The sequence below is a fragment of the Astyanax mexicanus genome, chromosome 14, assembly GCF_023375975.1.
Source record: "Astyanax mexicanus isolate ESR-SI-001 chromosome 14, AstMex3_surface, whole genome shotgun sequence".
Lineage (NCBI taxonomy): Eukaryota > Metazoa > Chordata > Actinopteri > Characiformes > Acestrorhamphidae > Astyanax > Astyanax mexicanus.
The window spans coordinates 17,448,607-17,472,586 of NC_064421.1; the positions used below are offsets into that span (position 1 = coordinate 17,448,607).

The 23,980-nt window shown below is 35.4% G+C and overlaps 1 protein-coding gene across 3 annotated transcripts in view; it reads right to left on the minus strand.

Moving 5' to 3' along the window:
- The window catches only part of ptk2ba (protein tyrosine kinase 2 beta, a), a 34,354-nt gene that overhangs the window by 10,181 nt on the left and 193 nt on the right, over positions 1 to 23,980 (minus strand). For all 3 annotated transcript variants that reach the window (XM_007252023.4, XM_007252025.4, XM_007252024.4), the window contains exons 2-21: positions 14,029 to 14,250; positions 12,933 to 13,108; positions 12,748 to 12,835; positions 11,798 to 11,877; positions 11,625 to 11,687; positions 11,429 to 11,483; positions 10,174 to 10,314; positions 7,409 to 7,483; positions 7,037 to 7,138; positions 6,408 to 6,525; positions 6,084 to 6,123; positions 5,710 to 5,744; positions 5,536 to 5,586; positions 5,320 to 5,414; positions 4,405 to 4,486; positions 4,215 to 4,315; positions 3,749 to 3,864; positions 1,603 to 1,703; positions 1,145 to 1,234; positions 551 to 755 (exon numbers count right to left, since the gene is read on the minus strand). In XM_007252023.4, coding sequence (XP_007252085.2) covers positions 551 to 755; positions 1,145 to 1,234; positions 1,603 to 1,703; positions 3,749 to 3,864; positions 4,215 to 4,315; positions 4,405 to 4,486; positions 5,320 to 5,414; positions 5,536 to 5,586; positions 5,710 to 5,744; positions 6,084 to 6,123; positions 6,408 to 6,525; positions 7,037 to 7,138; positions 7,409 to 7,483; positions 10,174 to 10,314; positions 11,429 to 11,483; positions 11,625 to 11,687; positions 11,798 to 11,877; positions 12,748 to 12,835; positions 12,933 to 13,108; positions 14,029 to 14,220 — 2,006 coding nt within the window. In that variant the 5' untranslated portion in view covers positions 14,221 to 14,250. The remainder of the gene's footprint in view (positions 1 to 550; positions 756 to 1,144; positions 1,235 to 1,602; positions 1,704 to 3,748; positions 3,865 to 4,214; positions 4,316 to 4,404; positions 4,487 to 5,319; positions 5,415 to 5,535; positions 5,587 to 5,709; positions 5,745 to 6,083; positions 6,124 to 6,407; positions 6,526 to 7,036; positions 7,139 to 7,408; positions 7,484 to 10,173; positions 10,315 to 11,428; positions 11,484 to 11,624; positions 11,688 to 11,797; positions 11,878 to 12,747; positions 12,836 to 12,932; positions 13,109 to 14,028; positions 14,251 to 23,980) is intronic.

Genomic DNA, 23,980 nt, shown 5'->3' on the forward strand with positions numbered 1-23,980 from the left:
ATCTATATATATCACAATATTAAAAAATGCAGGGCCCATGATGTCACCAGCCCCACAGCCCCACACCCCCCCACACGCCTGGACCAATCAAGATCTGAGTCAGCGCCGAGCACTCAAAACCCGAGGAAAACAGCAAAGCAACAGTAATTGGCCCTTTAATCAGGCATTTAAATGGCTTTTTAAAAGGTTTTAATATGAGCGTTTTTTTGGGATTAAAAGCGTAAATTCAGCTGTAACTGGAAATATCTAACTGTGCTGGACTGAGGTGCACAGCTTTTGACACGTGCGTTTACAAGCACATGCCCAACCATGTGGATGGAGGCCATGCGGTTACCTCCTGTTTACTTCTGACTTCTGGTCACTGTGTTGCTTTTGTTGCTTTTGGTGTGCAAACACTTATACATCTGTGTCATACATGGGGAACCATTAGGGATTTGTTGTGTAGTTAAGTCAAATGGGTACATAAATTGTAAATTAATAAAACATTTAGAAAGGTAACTGAATTGATTTCTCATGGATAGTCAGGCAAATAGAGTATAATAGAGCTCACCCCAGACTGCACACCAGCTCTGTGAAGCGAGGTCTTTCTCTGGGGTCGTAGGTCCAGCACCGGGTCATGAGTGAATAGAGGGTGGGAGGGCATTGCTCTGGCTTGGGCAGCCGCACACCCTGCTCCAGCTGGTTGATGACATCTTTGTTCTCCAACCAGAAGAACGGCTGCTGTCCCCAGTTCATGATTTCCCACATACACACGGCTGGTCAACAGACAGATCCACATAAACAGCTCAGGTAATGCTCCCAATGACCCAATGTTTACAACCACGATTCATAATCTTTTAGACTGATGCTAACAAGTCATGTGGAACATGCACACAATTATGGTTCCTTTTAAAAAAAAAAACAGCCACAAAATCACTGAGGCTAATTTAACTGAAAGGGACTGTTGGAAGGAAACTGTTGTTTTGTAATAGCTTTTCCCTAAGAAAGACAAAATTGATTTTGACTGTTTAATTTATGCAATGGTAAAAAGTGGCAAAATAAATGACAATCATTACATTTTTTTTGCTTCAGACCAAACTTAATTTTTTGTGCATTTCTAGTTTACAGTATGTCCAGTGTTATGTGTTTAAGTGAAGTAACTAACCAAACATCCAAACGTCACTGGCTGATGTAAATCGTCTGAAGTTGATGGACTCAGGAGCCATCCATTTTATAGGCAGTCGACTCACAGAGGCTTCAACAAGAGACAGAACAAATATGAATTTATTAACAATAAACAATGACATGATTAGTGAAACAGAATGCATTTTTATTTTAGAGCAGATGAACAATTGCCTTAAATAAGCCGCACACAAGAAGTGCAACTGGGTTCCTGGGTTTCCCATAGAGTCAAAAAGTGTATTTTGCACTTTTAACCACATCTAGTAGCCACGCTTTACATATGCATTTTTGGACAAGCTGAGAGATACAGTACCATCACTTATAGTCCCAGCACGTAAATAATAAAGGTGCTATGAAACTGTGAGTTTAATTCCAGATTCTACTGTAAAATAATGTAATGCCTGAATGTATTCAATGGTGTAAAAAGTTATTAGAGCTTGCCTTTGTAGTATTCTTCCTCCTCTATGTATCTCGATAATCCAAAGTCACCCAGCTTCACGCAGTCCGGTTTGGCAACCAAAACATTTCTTACAGCAATATCTCTAAAGCCACAGAAACAGAAGGAACACTGGTTTCATAATGGGAAAGCATTTGCTCATTTTCTAAAGCTCTACAATATCAAAAGAAAACTAAAACCAAGGCCAGCAGAAGTTACATTTTATAGTTATGGTTAAAACAAAACAAATATAAGGCAAAGCCAGCTTATGAAAGCATGTCGGGTTCAATTTAACAGAATATATGAGGAACATACTACACAGATTCACACCAGCTGAATTTACACCATGGCAAAAAAAAAAAAAAAACGTTTAACAAATTTACCACTGTGAGTGGGTTGCTGTTATGCTACTCGGGTCTAACACAGAACTGGTGATAACTTCTCACCGCACTATAATCAATAGTCAAATTTCACATAATACTGCAAAGATCTGCGTATTCTGAAATGAAATCCTCTTATTTTATCTTATTTATATAAAATAGTTGCTTGTTGAAAAATATCAATAAAGGAGCATTTACTTTATTTCTTGTATTTTATTTTTTCCTTGAGACTCATTGAAACTGGGAACCTGTATTATCAGTGTACAGTAATGTGACAGCTGTGTCAAAATATCTAACAATCTAAAACAAATTGCAACTTTACAGGAGAAGCAAAAATCTTTCACATATTTTGGAGCATTTATATTGATCTATTCAGCATAAAATATTTACAAAAAGTAATAAAAGACAGTGGTGTGTTTAAAGTATGTGGAAAACAGAGGTTTAAACATGCCAGCAATCAAATGCAGTAAAATAAACAAAACACAAATATAAATAGTTTAACAGTGAACCAGCCTTTTCTAAATATTCGGTAGTTTAATTAAAACGCAGAAGGAAGACAGAGAAAGAATGTTTTTTTATCTTTCTACAAGGTTGCACGCTTAAATGTTCCACACTTAAATAAAATAGTGAACTTTCCTGTACCATATTTCTCTCTCTCTCTTTCTTTCTCTCTCTAACGTTAGAGAGTCAGTCTGGTAAGTGTACCTAGTGTGTAGAAAAGCCACAGTTCTACCCACAACAATTACCATTCCACTATGAACTCTGAACAGTGTAAATGGTGGAAAGTCAACCATTTTAAGGTATGAATTAATGTGGCAAAGTGCAGCTCCATCCTCCAACTCAACCCTCAGTCCTTGTAACATCCTTCTTGTTTTAGTTTAAAAAGGAAACATGAACAGAATTAAAATAGTTTATACAGCCATTAATTTAAATGAATTAACAAAACAGTTGTACTGTAAAAAATACTGTAAACAGCATTTATGTGTACAATTTAATGCCTACCTGTCATCACATGGGCTGCAACTAATGATTATGTTTTTATTAGTCTACCAATGTAATGAGTATTTCTTTAATTAGTTGACTAGTCAGCACTTATTTCTGTCATACAGTCATACATACCAAATTCTGGTATTTTCAGGAGATCTTATGTTACTCAAATACGTCTTTATTTGAATTTTCAAAAAAAAAAAATATTTGTATGAATTTTGACCATGTTCTTATGAAGAATATATTGTGTGATGATTTATTTGTATTTTACTCTCAGGGACATTTATAATAAGTACTTCAAAATACAGAACAATACATGTCATTGATTATTTGTATATTATTTTGTATTTATTATACCTTCAGCTTTAGTATTAGTATTATTTTTTTTAGTATCTGTCCTTTAGTATTCGTTTTTTTTTTCTTCCCTTTTTTTCTGTGTAGCACTATTTCTGGGCCAGTCATGTGATCCTGTGATTTAGTGAGTAAAGCTGTAGAGCTGTTGTTTTTGGGCACTTTTGGAGACACAGAGTGTGAGTTAAGTGTTAACTGTGTGAACGAGAAGCTGTTACCTCTCTCTATGTTTGAGTACACAGACAGGCAGCAGTCCAATTACAGTTATCATTGAATGTGCAGTCTTAATTAAAAAGTCTAAAGTTTAAATTGAATATCTCATTTCCTTATTAACAAGAATTTAAAATGCTTAAAATGTGTGTTTTGAGTGTGCATTAGCTTTGTGTAACAAACAACTGCATTTCTGTAGCATATGTGTGTTATCTGTTCATACCTGTGCACCATATTTATACCTTCCAGATAAGCCAGGGCTTTGCAGATTTGTAAGCTATACAGGACGAGGTTAACGTTGGTCAGTTTTTGCTGGTTTTCAACCAGGTATTGTCCTAGCTGTAGAAAACACACACAAAAAGCTGTGTTATGGGCAAGTTATGGACTATTTACATTGTTCCATTATTATACAGATAAGGTTTAAACAAAACTCAGCTGTCAAATTTCATTCTTGTGCTGGGGACAGAAGAAATTGTGCCCTCCGCCTTTAACCCATTCGTGCAGTCGACACTTACACTATTAGTCTATAAGCACACACTGAGCACACATGCCCTGAGCAGTGGGCAGGCATTGCTGTGGTGCACAGGGAGAACTGAGGGTTATGGACCCTGCTCAGTGCATCAAACCTGGGTATTAAAGCCACAACCCTGTCCAGTGAACCACCATGCAAAAAGGTCATTTTCCCTCACCTCCCCATGCTGGTAAAGCTCCATAACGATCCACACTGGATCCTCTTCAATGATCCCAACAAGACACACAATGTGAGGGTGGTCAAGCTTCTTCATGATCACTAATATAAAAGAGTGTGAGACATGTTTTAGTAAAGAAGATGAAGATATTAGAATTTACTTCACACTGTCAGAATGTGAAAGGTCTTACCAGCTTCACTCATAAACTTTTCTTTGACATCAGCTGTGCAGTCCTTACACGTCTTCACTGCAACACTCACTCTTTCCCCTGTCTGTATTACAACATAACATTGAGAAATTCACTTTAACATTCAGTGCTAAACTTATTTCATTGTACAAATTTATTTGTAAAACAAATTTTGTCAATCGGTCAAACTGCATTGGTCATCAATATAATGAATACAATAATATGTTTTTAATGCATAAAAAGTGCATTTTAAATCAGAAACTGCTTTCTTTGCTCTAATGATGGTTTTCTATGCCTCTGTGCCGCTGCAAGCAGCTGTTAGTTTAGAAAGAAGGATTCCGCCATGCATGACGAACACTTTCCGCAAAAAAGCTGTTTTTAGAAACCTGAAAGGGAAATTGAGTGTTATTTCAACGAAACTATCGGAACTGGTCTGACCTCTGAAGAAATGAACGAAATTTAGGGTGCAGCCACACCATTATGGCTTCAAAAAGTGCTGGTAGTGCTGGTAATTTTTTTTCTTTATTTCGTAGCACACATATTTTTTGTCATGAAAGCCAGAAATCTTAAATACTTTGATCTCCATCACTAACTACAGTACTGTGCTAAAAGCCCACCTGTTAAAATAAGAACAATAAGCAGTTCCTGTAACACTTTAAACACTTAATGCTGAGACTAATCCTTTCAATTAAACTATAACTAAAAATATCAGTAAAACATTTTTAACATCATCAAAAATGTAAATACATCAATATATATTATTATATATATTATCTATTAAACAGGCCCAATTGTAGGCCCAATACTTTTAATGAGCAGTGTAAATAAATAACCTCAAATAACCCTTAACTCTTGAATTTTTAAGTGGTAGTGAAATATGACTGTAATATTACTTTGATTCATATAAAAGCTACACACCCTGCTTTTGTAAACTCCTTCATGAACCTCTCCAAAGAAACCCTCACCCAGGATCCGGCCAAGGACAATGTCATCTCTGGAAAGGCTGTGCCTGACTGAATAAATAAACAAATCCAACAACGAGGTGAGTAATTTATAGCACAGCCACACTAAATATTTACTGCTGGGGAAACCCCTGCTCTGATCTGAGATAGTGAGCCTAAAATGATCACTTACATGCATCTGGCTTTTCTTCTGCATCTGGTATCTCAGCATATATGTCTGAGTCTGTATGATAAAAAAAATCAGTTTGTTATTTTAATCAACAAAAATACAAACATTTAATTATATAATTTATATTTACTATATATTTATTTTTAAACATTTTTGAAAATGGGAAAATAAACATACTCATGCTCAATCGACAGGAAGAGAGATGTGATTTACTGAAAAGAAATGATTAAATAAGTCGTGAGGAGAACTTTTACAGAGGAAAACATGAAAGGTGATTGTTAAGCTTTTTTGTATAAAATAATTAAAAATATCTTTCAATGGATTTTAAAGTAGAGCGACTAGTGTCGGCCAATTGCAGCAGTGCAGTCAGTAGAGTCGCTTGGTCCTTTTCCAGCATAAAATAAATACGTCAGCAAGTCTTGCTTTGAAATATCAGCCAAATTATCCAATACCAATAAATAAAAAAAAATATTGCCTGTTAGCGGTATTATTCCGATATACATGCATCACTATTTTTTTGTCTTTTAATTAAGAAAGTTAAAATCACTCACCTTTTAGGAACGGGAGGTAGAGAAATTCTGTTTTCTTTTTCTGGGAAAGAGCAATGTAGCACACTACTTATTATGGTAACAATAAGGTAATAACACAGCAATAACACAGCAGCATTTTGTCAGGAAATGGAAAAAGCGTGACATGCACAGACAAAACTTTTCTTGAAAATGCAAAATATATATTAAATCAGTACCTAAACACTAATAAAACAGTAATTGTAATTGTATTCATGTGGAAAATATGAACACATTTCAAATAAACTGTACAAATGATTTCGATCAATGTCTCCACTATTATAATGAGTGGTAGAGAAAACATCATACCTTTTTTTGGTTTAATCATCAAAGATGTGTCATTTCCACTCTCTAAACGACAGTGACCATCTATTAAATCCGCCATGTTCTCTGCAGTGGCTACTGAGGCTGTGTTTACGGTCAAAGGCTGTAGATTTAACACAATTATTTAAAGGTTTAAATTAAAAACTTTAATTCAATGGATAATGTAAAAAATTATTTGCACGTTGTCTCTGTATAAAAACATGTTCATTCATTTTGTTTCTTTACATAGTTTGAACACAGAAGTTGCTCTTTACATTTGCATAAGAAATTGCAATATTTCTTTTCTTAATTTACATATTCTGCCTTCTCTTGCTAAGTTTACCATTATGCACAGCAACAACAAGTAGAAACATTTCTATAGGTGGACTAAAAGATAAAGGGCTTAGCTTGCTATTATTGTACCCTGACTGTTTTCTATTTTTCACAGTGCATAAATATTTTCAGGGTGTGTAGCATCTCTTGGATCACATAATGAATCTTTGTTTATATGTCCAAATAACGCTAAGTTAATTTGTCCTGAAAGAACAAGTGTATAAAAGATACAGTAACACTTGCATAAACATACAGATCAAGAGTAATGATCCTTCGATAATTCGATAACTTCGATAACTTACCAGCGTAGCACCTTTAATGTCTACGTATAGCAGACCCTTTCCATCATTCTGAAGGGAGCATTTGATTCTTTGAACTTGTGAGAAAGTAGCGAGGCACACAGGCTAAGATAAAGTAGAGAATGTGTAATTAATAGACCACTTCGTGAAACTGAATACAATTCACTGCAAAGCCACAGAAACAAGAATATGGTTAAAATTAGTGCACGGCTACATGTGAGTGTAAAGTATAAGTGTAGAAAGTAAAGACATTTTCCATTGACAGGCTAAACAAAATATGTGCAGAACAAAACAGTCATCTATGCGCCTCTGAACCACACCAAAAGAGGTGTTGGAGTTGGTGTGAGGGCTTCTGTTGCTGAATATAACACTCACCACAGAATTTTTGTCAGTGCGCTGACAAATGCCTTTAGGGCCTATTACGAGGTCTACAGACAAACTCCATCCTTGCTGCACACAGAAAAACATCAATTATGCACAATAACACACCATTATATATCCTGGTGTGCCACAGAATATGTCTGATAAACATCCAGTTTATTAGAGATTATAATGGGCTTCAAATAAAACAAGTTATTTAATTTAATTTAATATATTAACAGCAGTAATAATCAGTAGTATAAAAGCCTGAACACTCTAATTGTCACGAAGTGACCCAGGCAGGGAGACGAGGAGGCGGACACAGGTGCAGGTAGGAGCGATATAAATAAATAATTTATTAAATAAATAACAAAGAAACACAAAGAAACAAGTAAACACGTAACAAGGATAATCAAATCACAAAGAACACGTAATAATAAAGTAAACCAAAACAAACGAGAGGAACTAGTGAACATAAACTCAACAAACAAGAAGTACTAAATATATATACAGTGAGTCCAAGAAGTATTTGATCCCTTGTTGATTTCCTTTGTTTGCCCACTAATAAAGACACTATCCTTCTGCACTTTTAATGGTAGATATATTCTAACATGGAGAGACAGAATATCAAGACAAAAATCCAGAATATAATTTTAAAGAATATATTTTAATTAATTTGTATTTCAATGAGGAAAATAAGTATTTGATCCCTCTTGCCAAACACACTCAATACTTAGTGGCAAAGCCTTTGTTTGCAAGCACAGCGGTGAGACGTTTGTTGTAGTTAACCACAAGTTTAGCACACACACCAGGGGGAATTTTGGCCCACTCTTCTTTGCAGATCCTCTCTAAATCATGAAGGTTGGTGGGCTGTCGCTTGGCAACTCTGACCTTCAGCTCCCTCCATAGATTTTCGATCGGATTGAGGTCTGGCGACTGGCTGGGCCACTCCATGACCTTAATGTGATTTTTCTTGAGCCAATCCTTTGTTGCCTTTGCTGTATGTTTAGGGTCGTTATCATGTTGGAAGACCCAACCACGGCCCATTTTCAGATCCCTGGCAGAGGGGAGGAGGTTGTCCCTCAGGATTGTGCGGTACATGGCTCCATCCATCTTCCCAGTGATGCGGTGAAGTAGCCCTGTACCCTTGGCAGAGAAACACCCCCAAAACATTATGCTTCCACCTCCATGCTTGACGGTGGGCACAGTGTTCTTGGGGTCATAGGCAGCATTTTTCTTCCTCCACACATGGCGGGTGGAGTTGAGGCCAAAAAGTTCAATTTTGGTCTCGTCTGACCACAAAACCTTCTCCCAATAACTTGGTTCATCTTTCAAATGATCATTGGCATACTTGAGGCGCGCCTCCACATGTGGTCTTTTCAGCAGGGGTACCTTTCGGGCACTGCAGGATGTGAATCCATTGTTGCGCAAAGTGTTGCCAATTGTTTCCTTGCAAACTGTGGTCCCAGCTGCCTTCAGGTCATTTGCTAACTCCTGCCGAGTGGTTGCAGGACGATTTCTGACCGTTCTCAGCATCATTGCCACCCCACGAGGCGAAATCTTCTTTGGAGCACCGGGCCGAGGTCTGTTGACTGTCATGTTATACTCTTTAAACTTTCTGATAATTGCACCAATAGTTGTTACTTTCACATCCAACACCTTACTAATCTTTTTGTAGCCCATTCCAGCTTTGTGAAGGTCAACAATTCTGACTCTGAGGTCCTGTGACAGCTCTTTGGTTTTACCCATGTTGGAGACTTGAAATCTGTGTGATCTGTCTGATTCTGTGGACAGGTGTTTTTCACACAAGTGATTAGTGAGAACAGGTGGCTTCAGGTCAGGTAACAAGTTGATTGGGAGTGTCTAACTGGTCTGTAAAAGCCAGAACTGCTAATGAATACTAAGGGATCAAATACTTATTTCACTCCATGAAATACAAATCAATTAATATATATTCCTTAGATTTATTTTCTGAATTTTCTTTTTAATATTCTGTCTCTCCATGTAAGAATACATCTACCATTAAAAGTATAGAATGATCATGTCTTTATTAGTGGGCCAACGAAGAAAATCAGCAAGGGATCAAATACTTCTTGGACTCACTGTATATAAACAGGGAGTAAATAAACAAAGAAACAAACAAAGCTAAGAACATAAACAAGGAATAAACAAGAAACTAGAAACTACCAAAAATAACCAAGAAATAACCAAAACTAAACAGGGCAGGGATATATATAAATAGACAAGGAATATACTAGAAACAAAAACAAAGCAGGGTATATACAGGGAGCTAGGGAACACGGAGCTAAACAAGAAACTAGAAAAAAAACAAACAAGAAATAAACAGAGGACAAGGGCTAAAGCTAAGAAAACGAGGGCTAGGCTAGAAAACACGAGAATGACAAAACAACAGAGGAAGGTGCAAAGACCGACGGAGACAAAGTGGTAGACGAGGGCTATTTAAAGAAACAGGAAACACTAGATTAGAAACACCTGGGGAAGGGGCGGAGCTACAAATGAGAAACACATGGAAAAGTACTGAGACAGGAGACACAGGGGAGCACAGGTCACGTGGGACACACACAGAGACATGAAACAGGGCTAAGACCTGACACTAATGGCACATTTATCTCTAAGAAAGCACCTCAGCAAAGAAAACCCAGGGGTCTCTGACTCACGGTTGTCCATCAGAATAAAAGATATGAGGGCAGAAATTGATGAAAAGTTCAAGAACAATAGATATGTTAATAAATAAACAGACCGTAATGATGTGGACTTACCACTAGCTCACAGGGGAAAACTTCTTCATCAAAACTGGAGAAGACTGAGAACGTCTCAAAGAACTTAAAAATGCACTGCTCCTCCTTCAGAGATGAATACTGCTGGAATGTTTGCTGAATCAATTTCTTCAGTTGCTTTGGCTGTTTCCCACAAGAAAACCAGCATTAGTGTGCATGACTCAATCAATCCAAAACATAGGCACATTCAGAATAAATCCTAAAATGGTTTAGTTCAATCCTGCAAAGAAAAGCTTTTGTTATGTCAGTGACCTGTGGTATCCCACAAGATTTGCTTGTTGGGCCACTCTAATTTAATAAAAAATACGCTGTGAGCACATCAATAACAAGATGGGACAAAACTTTGTAGTTGAATATAGCAGAAAACAGGATTATACTTTATTCAAAAACAGCAAAAAGAGGCATACTGTGCGGGAAACTGAGAGCCCTTAATAAAGTCTAAAGAACTAGTTAACAATGGAAATTTTATTTCAGTTTTAGTAATCATGCCAATACGGTTTCCAAATCAGCCTCCTATCACAAGCAAAATCACAAAAAAATGACCTGGATAAACTCATCCATGCCTTTATTTATTTATTTTAGTCTCCTAACAACAGAAAGCTACAGTATGCTACAGAACATAAAAGGAGAAATTTGATGTGAAATAGACCTGGGTTGTGATGAAACATGATAATGAGTACACACTTTTAACAAATAGCCCACCTCCGTTTGCCCCCAGCATTCCAAAATACTTTTAGCTGATGCTCCCAATAGGCTCATAATGCTAGTAATAGGGGCATAGCATATTTATCTGATATGCTGCAGTGATATGAGCCAAGCTGAACTGTCCAATCATTAGGGACTAGGACGTTCCTTCTAAACATGGAGAAGAGGTGTTTAGCTACAATGCTGATAAAATGCTGAAATAATAGTTCCTATAGTAAAAACACCTTTTCAAATGCAGGTTGAAATGTTCCTGTTCCGAGCAGGCTTATCAATCTGTTTGGAAAACTGTCAGCTTTTATAATTTGATAATTTTTGAATAATATATTTTTTAAGTTTTATTTCAATTCTCCTTCTTTAAAAAATATAATCATAATTATTCTTGTGTTTTCTCATTTGTAAAGCACTTTGAATGACTGCATTGTATGAAATGTGCCATACACTGTAAATAAACTTCCGTTGCCTTGTCCTGTCTAAGATCAGTTGACCTACACATGTGAAACCCTTTTTAACGAACATGAAACAAACACTCTACCTTCATACTGCTAATCAGTTCCTGGGGAAAGAATAGGTCAAGGCCCACATCTTTCCTGATGAGAACAAAAATACAAAAGGTGGTGGTGATGGTGATTTTTTCTACCATGTCATTTTATGGGGTGTGTATTCACATGTGCTAATGTTAGAGTTACGAGCAGGAATATACATGCATTGATATTATGCATTTTACTTACTCCAGCAGGTCAAAATTAGATTTTTTGTCCAATCCGTTGGCGTTCATATCTTTATAAAATCTCCTGTTGATTTACATGAGCTTGTGAGTGACATTTTGTAAAAAACTTAAAGTGACTTTATATATAAATATATAAAATATAACAGCAGTGCACATGAAACAGTATGCTTATACCTGATCTCCAGGCAGCCCAACTGTAAAGCCATGCCATCACTGACTTTGCTGGCACAGTGCTGCATGTAGTCACTGCGAACCTATGGAATACCAGTAAGGAAAAAATAAAGTAGTATATGTACCTTTAGAATCTCTGTATCACTTAGCACTGTAGGTACACTTTTTTCTAGAGATGCATCAAAATGAAATAAAAAAAATGTAATAATAATTTTACATTTGACAAAGGCAGAATATTTGCAAGTTATATTAATTTTGCATCTTTTTATTACTATTGCACAATTAAAATAGCTTTATCTTTTTTAAAGCCATTATAAATCTACAATTTAAAAGTATTTGTTGACACTGAACTCCCAGCAGAAATATCTAGTGTTCCTAATACATGCAAGTTCAGTAGCTACTTCAGAGATTTTACCATCAAAATAATTACTCTGCAGAGTTATATCCCGTAAATTGAGGGATATAAAACAAAGGCTGCTCTTCTTCAACAGAGAAAAGGAGAGAAGATAGAAACAAAAATTAAACCAAGTTAGCTAGCTAACTATGCTAAACTAGCTAGTCACCTAACTATGCTACTTTGACTATAATTAAAGCCCTGTTTAGATTGATCAGAGTGCCACAGCATGCTACAATACTACATTTAATTTAAGTTATATTGACACCACAGAAAAGAGAAAAAGGCAGCCAGTCCTTTGGTAAACAAACTAATGCTTATCTAGCATTACTATCCAAGCCCAGTACAGCTATGATCTGTTAACTGGACGACAGCCAGTTTGTAAGGTTGTAAGTATGTAGGTTAGTGAACTGAATAAACTGAATAAATGCAATAGAGTGTAAAAATGTCTTTTCACTATCCAAAAATAATAAAAGTGTTTTTGGTGGTCTGCTGAATACTTTCAGTTGGAAACAAATTGGTGCATCCCTACTTTTCTCCTAAGAATTTCCACACTAACCTGCTGGTAGAAATAGAGCATGGTGGTTTTGTCTTCTTTTAACTTCGACAGGAAATCAGTGGGGATGTACCGGATTCTCAGATCATATCTGTTATTTTTTCGGGACACAATACATTTAGGAAAAAAAACAATATCACTGAAAAAACAGCTCTGCAACAGGACTAGGATAGGTAAACAACCCACACCTCCACTCTGCCTCCACGTGTTGTGAATACTTCTGCTCCATTTCCCCCACCGTCAGGTTAGGATGGAGCCAGTGCACCTCATCTGATTTGAGGTGTTTCAGTCGCAACCCGTAGCAGCCAGGGAACTTGATGTTTGGACCAAGCCGTCCACTCTCCAAGATAGACTGAACGATGGACTGAGTGAAAAAGAATACTTATATATATATATATTTCCAAAATTACATTATTTATAATTTCCACTCACTAGCTATGACTTTCTTATCACATGATGCTACAAATGTTGTAAAGTTAAAGGCCAGCATAAAGGCTAGCATGTGATTACTCTAAGTCACATGCTTCCACCAAGTCACTGGAGAGCTTAATACACCATAAGAAGAGTTATTACCTAATGTCAGTTTTGGTCCATTCTGAACTCAAAGACCACATACTGGTTAGTATAATGTTGAGGAAATGGTGGTGATAGAAGACCACACAGAGACAATGAGGCTATTTGCACTCTCTTTAATGCCCTTACAGCCAATTCTCATTTGGGCCTTGCATGGGTGGAGGGTGGGCAATGTGGGTTCCAGGTAGACATGTGTTCTGAGTGGGTCTGGGGTTTCCAATTGGGCCTCTTTATTTAGCCCACGAAAGCCATGGACAAAATGTTCTAATTCCCACTTGGGCTTTCCAAACAGGCCCAACAATAACATGTTGTCTGGGCTACTACAAATGGCTGTGACACCAATAGGTATTAATCACAATAATTCCATATGATGCAAACAATGCATTGATTGCTACACCATTCAGTGTAGCCCAAGAAGACCCCTAAATGAATTTGGTTTAATCTGGATTTGTTGTACCTTTTTAATTTATATATTATTTGCTGGTAATACCCACAGAAAATCTAACTCAAATTCTAGTGGAAAATTAATTACATTTTTAAAGTTTCATTTTTTAAATAAACTTCTTTAATATGCAAGTTAGGTGTACTTAAATTATATTTGGAGTATGCTGACAAATCACATCCTCTGATTAAAAGTACATGCATTTACAAGTGATGCTTACCTTAAACAATACAACAAAGTAGCAAAATATTGATCAAAGCTACACTTACCTTGATTTCCCATGAGCTGTCGCATTTTACAAGCTTAAAGTTCTTGCCCAGGTTAGAGCTGTTGCTAATAAAGCACACTTTGAGAATCCTCACACCTCCTGCATTCTCCACTGGTATTTCAGAGTGACGTCTTAACACCGTCTGATTTCCAGCAGGCGGTGCGTTCCCAGACATCTCCACATAGGCTGTCATGACACGGACATCCTCATCTTAGCATCAAGTCTGAAATAAACAGTATAGCTGTGATGTAAAGAATACTATACCCATGGAAATATCTGCCTCATCTGAGATACTGCACTTATATCTGAAGCTAATCAGAGTAACTAAACTAGAAGAGGAAACAGCAGTATTGGTACCACAGAGCAAAAAGTCCTTTCACAACGTTCACACAAGCAAACTGAGGGAGTGGCATTTCTCCAACCACACTAAGTGGTAGTGCGTACACAAGTGTTGCCTCACAAATTCTTACACTACCAAGTTCATTTCATTACCAGGCTCACTGACACAAAGCCTAATATTCCAACATGTCTGTACACGATTGACTGCGGAAACACATCCGACCTTTACATGTAGAATTCCCGCATGGGAATTTACCAATTAGCATTTTTACATATGAGACTGGCATGTGGTCTTTCATAAGTGGCCACAGACACTGTTCACAGGACACTGGCCACAGGATGCTGCTTACAGGATACTGCCCACAGGACTCTGCCCACAGGACACTGCCCACAGGACACTGCCCACAGGACTCAGGACTCTGTTTGTAGACTATTCAGTAGTGAAATCTCTGACAGCACTGCTCTGTCTCATCCACTGATACCACAACAACACACACTAACACACCATCACCATGCCAGTATCACTCCAGTGCTGAGAATAACCCACCACCCAAATAATAGCTGCTCTGTGTGGTTCCTGTTGGGTCCTGACCACTGAAGAACAAGTTTAAAGGAGAATAATAAATCTGACATAAGTTCTTTTATACCCTTTTTCACAGAAAAGAGAAGCTGTTCATTACCTTTTTATTATAATATATATATATATATATATATATATATATATATATATATATATATATATATATATATATATATATATATTATAATGTTATATCTGTTATAATGAAATGATAAGAAAACAATTAAGAACTACACATAATGAGAAATAGAGTAAACATATTATGCACTACAGGGTTTAAGAAACGTTTCTTCTGTAATTGTTATTTAGCAAAGATTGGAGTGAGATGCTTAAGCAATAGTACACAAAAGGGAGTGCTATAACACGCTGTTTATTAAAAGATTAAAAGAGAAGAAGTTAAAAAACAATCTGTTTGGGTACAAAAACTATGCAAGTTAAAATAGTTCCACTATTTTCCACTATATAGCTTTGGTTACAGTGCATTACTGGCTGATAACGGCACTCGTAAAATGCCTCTCGGCCAGAACTAACTGTTGTATAATTAAGAATAAGCAATTGTTGAGACCATATTTTAAAAAAGAGCTGAATTTCAGAGACATTAAAAAAATACCTTTAAACTCATTTAAAACAAAACAGAATCACTGGTAGGATGAGGTTCTGGGTTTAAGAGAATATTTGATTTCTAATGTTTAATTGTTTCAGCATTTTCATTGCATTGTGCTCATATGCAATAGGCACATAACAGAATGTGCAATATCACTTAAAGCCAAATCAATCAAATACAACAAAAAGGATTACGAATTTAAAAAATGCTATTTTTTAAAAAATACCTACATTTTTTAATAGTTCAATATATTTCACGAAACAATAAAATGTTGCAACGTCAATTTTATCGTAAAATTGTGCAGTCCCACTTTAAACACTGCAGTGCAAAAGGCCAAGAGTTTCAGTATTGTCATGAGTCAGGTATCGCCTTTTTTGTACAATATAGAACCCAGGTTCTGGTTAGAGCGGAGCGCAGCAGTTTGTTTTAAAAAGAGCTCTGTTTATACCACAGCGCTTAAAAAGGTCTGATGGGGTTTTAGTGGTAACAGAGTCAATGAAATGTGATAAACCCACCGATGTGTATTAGGCACAACCTATATAAAGTATTTTAGGTCAGCTTGTTCTCTTTTATAGGGCAGACCTTGCTAGACGATTTTTAAATAGTGGTCAACAACGCAACACTGTGAGACTATTAACAATGCTACCACCTTTTAAAGCACTTGAATTTTTAATAGTGTAAACAATAATGTAACAGACTTAAGTGTAAACTATGGTCCAATTTTTAGTAACAAAAACTGTATTCAAATTATCTGTGGGTCTAAACTAAACCTGTCAGGATAAGTACTATGTATTGGATATATATATATATATATATATATATATATATATATATATATATATATATATATATATATATATATATATATATATATATATATACCATGTTCCAGAATTATTGCGTTAAACTATATAAACTATATATAATATTTAAATTGCAATGTTTAAATGCCTAAATGTCCTAAATAAGTAAGCACAAATAAAAAGTGCTTTCAAACAACGTCAATATCACCTTATTTAAGTTAATAAGTTAACGCAATAAGGAATATTAAGGTTTGGAAAAATAATTGAGGATTATTATGATAAGTAGGGGTGGGCAATATTATATTGTATACAATATATCGTGACACAGAAATATCATGATATTAAAAATACATATCGTGATAATAGAGATGTTCTGTCTATTATTTACTGTGAAGCTTTAGGTGTATTTATTGTATAATTGTTTTAGTTTGCAGTTTATATGCATGCACTAAATATTCTGCAATATTTTTTGCTGCATTATATTTTTTATGCTATATTATTTATTTTGCCACATTATGATTATGCTGTTATACTCTTATACTATATTCCTGAAATTAATTAATTATTTTTCTGTTTTCTTATATCGGCAAGTATATCGTTATTGCAAAAATACCCTGAAATATCGTGATATCTTTTTAGAGCCATATCGCCCACCCCTAATGATAAGTAAATTGTGCAGAAATGGAAGGCCAGCTTTATTTATCTGTTAAGGTAAAAAAGCTAGCTGATGGGAAATAACCAAATATTTCATTAGACATCTACTGACAGCTGATATTTTACTAATATTAGCATTTTTTTATTATTACTACTGTGCTCATTTTAACATCAACAGATGGGACTCCGCTATAGATGCACTCTGGATTTTACATCTGCCTTCTTAATTTCTCTCTCCTCTGTCTTTCAGACTGTGACTAACCGATCTTAGCTCACTTCCTAAAAGACATTTCAATTCTTATGAAAATGTCCAGAGGAACTGAGGAGAGAGGAGGGAGGAGGCATCCCAGTCGAGGAAACACTCATTTGGACTTCTGTAGCACCAACTCCACCGCCACCCCCACCCTGTGTTTTTATTGGAGGTTTACTGTTAATGGGGTGAAAGTTTGAATTTAACTTTCAAACTTAACTACAAGCTGCTCATGTAGAATGTCACTTAACAACAGGATATAAAAGCCACATGTGATGAAAGTGATAACTCATTTGGTAAAGCGGTGAAGAATGTTTTACTTGGTAAATGTGTTTGGTGTCGATTCCTCTTTGCAACATAAACTCTAGCCTTTGTGTCTTCCAAAGGAACATGTAAGACCAAATAAAGGGCACTTAAATGTTTGATATCTACTCATAGTCTATGGGCAGATTCTTTGTATCTGACAATAGATGAAGTGTTTCTGTAAGAAGTGCAGGCCTGTAAACATAACTATGTTTTTGGGGAACTATACTGTCTCTAAATAATGTCCCTGATAGTTTGTTAGCATAATAACTCTGGGAGGGGCATATTATATTATAAGCAATAATATTGCAAAAATGCTTGACACAATAAAAAAACTCCATATCATGATAACAGTGATTTTTTCTTGAAAGCATTTTCTATATTGTATTACTTTTGCTATAAACTGAACTTACTTTTAATTTCACATTTTTTTGTGGTTACATTACTTTATTCTGTTGCACTTTTTTATTTTGTTACACTACTATTATTTAATACAAAATTAGGATATTAATAAGTTAATTTAATAAACGTCTATAGATTTTTAGTTTTTTTATTATCTACTGTTGCAGTAGTATATTTTAAAAATAATCTATGTTTTGCCACATCCCTGCAAAAATACCCTGAAATATTGTGATACTCTTTTAGTGCTGTATCACCCTCCTCTAAGGGACCCCTTTGTCCATATATTTAACAATAAATTAAGAGCAAAAATATTGTGAATGAAGGTAAATGTATGTTTTTGTTAGCTCTTTTAAAATGAATGTCTGAAAAATTACTTGCAAGTTGTTGTAAGAAACATCAAGTTTTATTCTGAGATGTTCGGATGTCGTATAGCCGAAGCAGCCTCTTCACCTCGTTTAAATCGCCTTACTTTTTTCTGTTTGGAACCACGAGTTAGTTTGTTTTACTTTATCATTATTGTGGTGGTGATGTTAATGAGCGATATTTACAACACAATTTCCACTGCTGTTGTTTAGGTCTGAATATTTTATCCGTGACTCTGTGATGTTAAGTATGAGAAGTGCGTTATCGTGAGTCATCTGTACAATATGAGCTCTGACTCGTTAGGCCAAGGGCATCCAACTGGGCTCTTTGCAGACCTGCACAGTCTTTTAAACAGTCTACACTCAACTCACGAAGGCGAGTTTAATGAGACAGAAAGTTAAATGTAGAGAGCGGTAACCCAAGAAGGACCTTAGTTTGACACCCCTGCATTATGCAATGTAGTCATGCAATGTGAGAGACTGTCAGATGCTAATATTTATTTTTTTCACAGAAACTGGCATTTCTTCATCAGTACTTCTTTCATACTTCTTGGCGACATTTCATACCCACTTGTTTACTTTATTTTCCTTGGTAAAAAAGGGAGGTAACTTTGTTTTGTGCTTTGTGTTAAAATTTACATTTGTATTGGCAGTGCTAGGCTAAAAAAATTACAGTTGTAATTCTTTTCTGCAGAATTAAACACCTGCATCCGCAATAGGTGCTCCTTAAAACAGCTCAGTTATTAAAAGAAATAGGCTGGGAAATTTAGTAATTTATTTCCTTTCAACAGGAAGTCCGTGGTTTGGGTCTGGCTATGAAAATACCACAGGTTTCTCCTAAGAGAAACTCTTGTGAAATAGCTGTTCAAATAAAACTCATCATCATATGTGCTACGACAACAGTTAACAGTTCATGCACCATGTGACTCGATTGAAGATGACACTGCAAAACATGGTGAAACAAGTAAGAGGAAACGCAGACAGGTGATTCCTCACTTATAGAACACTGTTTCTATTTCAGCGGTATATTAAAAATGATTGTGAAAAAGCTTACTGCTGCAATAATATGTATATTAATGTATATTATAAACGATTAGTATTTGTATTAGTATTAGTAGTTATTGTTGTATATACCCTTCATACACAAAAGAGCAAAAATATTCTGGTATAAAGTATTTGATAATTCTCCAAACAATATGATAACAATAGGATAATACCCTTCTAATATTATTAATGGTATAGATATATAATAATCCAAAATTACAATACATTTTATTTTTGTATCAAACAAATTTTAGCATGACATGCATTATTTAATTTGCCTTATCCTTATGAGACACTGCACATCCTACAATGTGACAGCTGCACATCCCCAACTTGTGATGACAAAGCTAAAACTACATGCTGCATAGCCCACTTATTCATAATATACAGACTATAGTAATATTCTCATGCTTGTGGTCAGTTAAAACATTTTTCCATTCTTCATCAGAACAAATAAATAAGACCTTTGATATGATTGTAAACCAGGAAAGACTTAAGAGAGAAATAAATAATGAAAAACAGTCTGGCTGCTTACAATCTACCAAACCACACACTTTTCTTCCTGCCTAAATGCTCTGAATATTTATCTGTATCTGTATAAACCTACAATGATAACATCCAATTTGTGATTTCTCATGCTGACAATGTTTTAGATTGTAAGATTGTTGTTTTTTTTCTTTTTTCAGTTTTTAAGAACACGAGAAAATTCCAATCTAAACACACATTAGATTGAATAATCAAGACAAAATAAAGCTAATAAATGTATATTCATAATTTCATCAACTGATTTTAATGGTTGTATTCTAGTAGTGTACCACATTAAAATTAAGCGATATCTTTAGAACTACGCACTCTTTCACCAATGTGTGTAAAATCAGACAGAAGGTGTGTCCTTATTATGTATCGGAACCTAGCCACTGTGCTTTTCCCCGAGCGCGCTAGCCGTTCAGGCAATGATTTAAAAAAAAGGGGTGACTGACTTCACATGTATCGGAGGAGGCGTGTGCTCGTCCACATCCTCCTAGGGTCGCCTGTTGACTGGTGATGGCGACGCACAAAGGGGTGGGAGAATCGGATATCCAAATTGGGAGAAAATGGGAAAAAAAAAAAAAAGAATTTGCTATTTTTACACCATTAACAAGCTCAAAATAATTCCACACTTCATTGGTAGAATTATGAGGCCCCTGAAGGAGGTACTAAAAGTAAGAGCTTTGAAAGTGAAAAGGAGGTTTATCAAAAAACACTGTTTATACACACAGTACCTTTAGGTAGTTCTCCAGGAACTGCCATCTTGAAATTAAGTTGAATAAACAAAACTACACTGGTGCAGCACGCCCTCTAATGTTATGGAAGGTAAAATAAAGCTAGTAATTTCATTTGTACATCTAAGGGCATTTTAACTTTCCTTGTTAAAATCTATTTTTAACAGCTATTTTTAAAGTACACAAAGAAATGTGATTAGGGGCAGCTATTTTCGTATCCCACACACACACACACACACACACTGAGCTCACTCACACTTCCACATTTCTATAGGTACACGTACATGACAACACTACAGCAGACATCCATGTTTCCCTGCTGTCTTTTTTCGAAAAAACTAAATACGGTCACCCATATTCACAGCTTATATGAAAAGCGAGATTTAGCGGTCATCGTACATCTACAGTTAGGACTGCACGTGGCACAGTGCACCACCGCACTGGGTATCGGGGTAAAAATGGATTTAGATTTCGCACAACAGAAGCCTGGTGTTTGTGTCGCTAGTGCTCTTTCTCCTGTGTAGATATATCACATATTTTACTAGCTGTATAACATTTGTGCATATTTTGCATGTTTTCTACGCATTTTATTTTTGTCTGAATTAAGCCATAAAGCCTTAAATCAGCATTTACCTGTCACTGCGTGCATTTACAATCAGTTATAGTACAAAATTATGTCCAGCTATAGTTCAAACTGAAACTCCAGTCGGAGTAGGACCCCATGCAGCCAGCTAGCTAACCCAAAGTGACCTGATAGATCTGTCCAAATATTACATTATGTTTTTTAAAACAAATAGCTTTTGGTAAATAAACAGAAATCTTCTGGTAATTTATTTTTCCAAAACTTATCCAGGTCTCGAAATTTCAGGTTTTTAATGTTTTTACAAAAAATTCCAAAGTGCATCGACTTGAACAAACAATCCATAAATACATTGAAAAAAATAAGATAATTGATTACATTGAATTGACTTGTTTCCATCAGTCTCACACAAATACATAACGTCACCAACGAAAATAAATAGAGAGAGGCCAGTCAAGATAACTTTTTTTGGATGATACATCATCCCAGAAATTAATTGCAATAATTGTTTTTTTAACAACAATAAACTTTTAATTAATCATAGTTTGGGAACTGCCAAAGTTTTGCTGCATATTTCAAGTTTTTTATTTCCCTTATTCTTATATAAATACAAGCAATCGAGGTCAAGATCATATGATAATTATCACCCAATATATATGCAGATAGTAATTAAGTAATTATTGTGCTGATGTAATTTACATTGAACTGATTATTTGTTCCATTGCAGAGGCTTAACATTTGTATGTATGTGTTCTTCATTCCCGAATACAGCTGAAACAAACTTATTTATGGGTTCTAACCAGATACAATGAGCTGCTAGTTTTCTAGCGCACAAAATGCGCACAAAATGAAATCAAGTCATTTTATACAGTTTTCTTCTATGTTAGGGCTGGGAGTTTGCTACGTCTGCTGTGCTGCCCGGTTAAGTTGAATAATTCTTTTAAGGGGTTAACTCACAGAATTTTAGGAAACCTTGGATAATTAATTTTTTTTATTAGATTATGCCCCAAAAAATTCCCTGTACACTATTGTTATCTGAATTCACAATGCTGAATGTTCAGCAATTAATAGTATTCATTTTACCTAATACTTCTCATATTGTCTATATATATATACATGTGAAATAAAGATACAATGAATCGTTTAATACGTTTGCAACTGTTGTGCAACTATGTTTTATCAGATGCCAACTGTCCCTAAATTGTCCACTCTGTTGTGTAGCTTGCTGTGACAGTGTGGACAAATGCATGCAAGTGAAAAAAATGTGATAGAGCGTGGAAGATATGATATCTGTATATTCAGAAGTAGGGCTGGGCAATATTGATTTTTTTTTCGATATTTCTCGAATATATATATATAAGCAATTCTTCATTCTACATTACGATTTTTAGTTAATTATAACCAGTTTTATGTTTTTCAGTTTTAATTATAAACAGACAGCACAATTTAAACTGATGAACAAGCTACATTTTCCTTTACAATTATTTTTTTTTCAGGAATAGTAAGAAGGCCCTTACATTCAGCTTTTATATTAAATGCAGTGTAAATATAACATTGTTGTGTTTCAGGAAGAAAAAAAGTGTAAAATATGAAAATTACTGCCACATACAGCTCTGGAAAAAAGTAAGAAATCACTTTAGTTTCTGAATTAGTTTCTCTGATTTTGCTATTTATTGGTAAATGTTTGAGTAAAATGAACATTGTTGTTTTATTCTATAAACTACAGTCAACATTTCGCCCAAATTACAAATAGAAATATTGACGTTTAGAGCATTTATTTGCAGAAAATGAGAAATGTTTGAAATAACAAAGAAGATGCAGAGCTTTAAGACCTCAAATAATGCAAAGAAAACAAGTTCATATTCATATGAACAAGTTTTAAGAGTACTGAAATCAATATTTGGTGGAATAACTCTGGTTTTCAATCAAAGTTTTCATGCATCTTGGCATGTTCTCCTCCATCAGTCTTACACACTGCTTTTGGATAACTTTATGCCACTCCTGGATTCACAATTCAAGCAGTTCAGCTTAGTTTGATGACTTGTGATCATCCATCTTCCTCTTGTTTCTATTCCAGAAGTTTTTAATTTGGTAAAATCAAAGAAACTCATCATTTTAAGTGGTCTCTTATTTTTTCCAGGGTTCTTTAGAGGTTTCTGACAGAAACACAAGCCTACCCACTCTGGCAGTTTCTATATGTAAAGATGTACATTCTCGATTATCCTATTAAAAATTATAATTTAATTAATACATTATAATATATAATAAAGCCCTAGTCTGAAGTCTTATACATATAATAACTGAACAAATAAAAACGTTAAAATTAAAGTTCTCTGAACGTTTTGAGGGACAAAAGCCTCTCAGAGTATTGTTATAATGACCCAACTCTGTGTTGAAACTTTCCACAAACAGCCTAGCTACATCTGCTGGGGATGAATGACACACACACACACACACACAGACAGAGAGAGAGAGAGAGAGAGAGAGAGAGAGAGAGAGAGAGAGAGAGAGAGAGAGAGAGAAGAGAGAGAGGCCTGCGTAAAAAAATATTAAACGCCTTTAACTCATCCAAAAAGCTCTACATATGAAGAAAAAGTGTGTTTTCCTCGTTTGTGGGGGTAATAAAAGTGTGTGAGAGACCTCAGGGTGAGCACGAGCACGAGCACAGTTACATACAGAGTTTACAGCCTCCTCACAACTTCCTGTAATTAGGGGCAGGTTGTGCCCCATCTAAATAATTAATGACAGCTCAAATTTACCACACAAACTA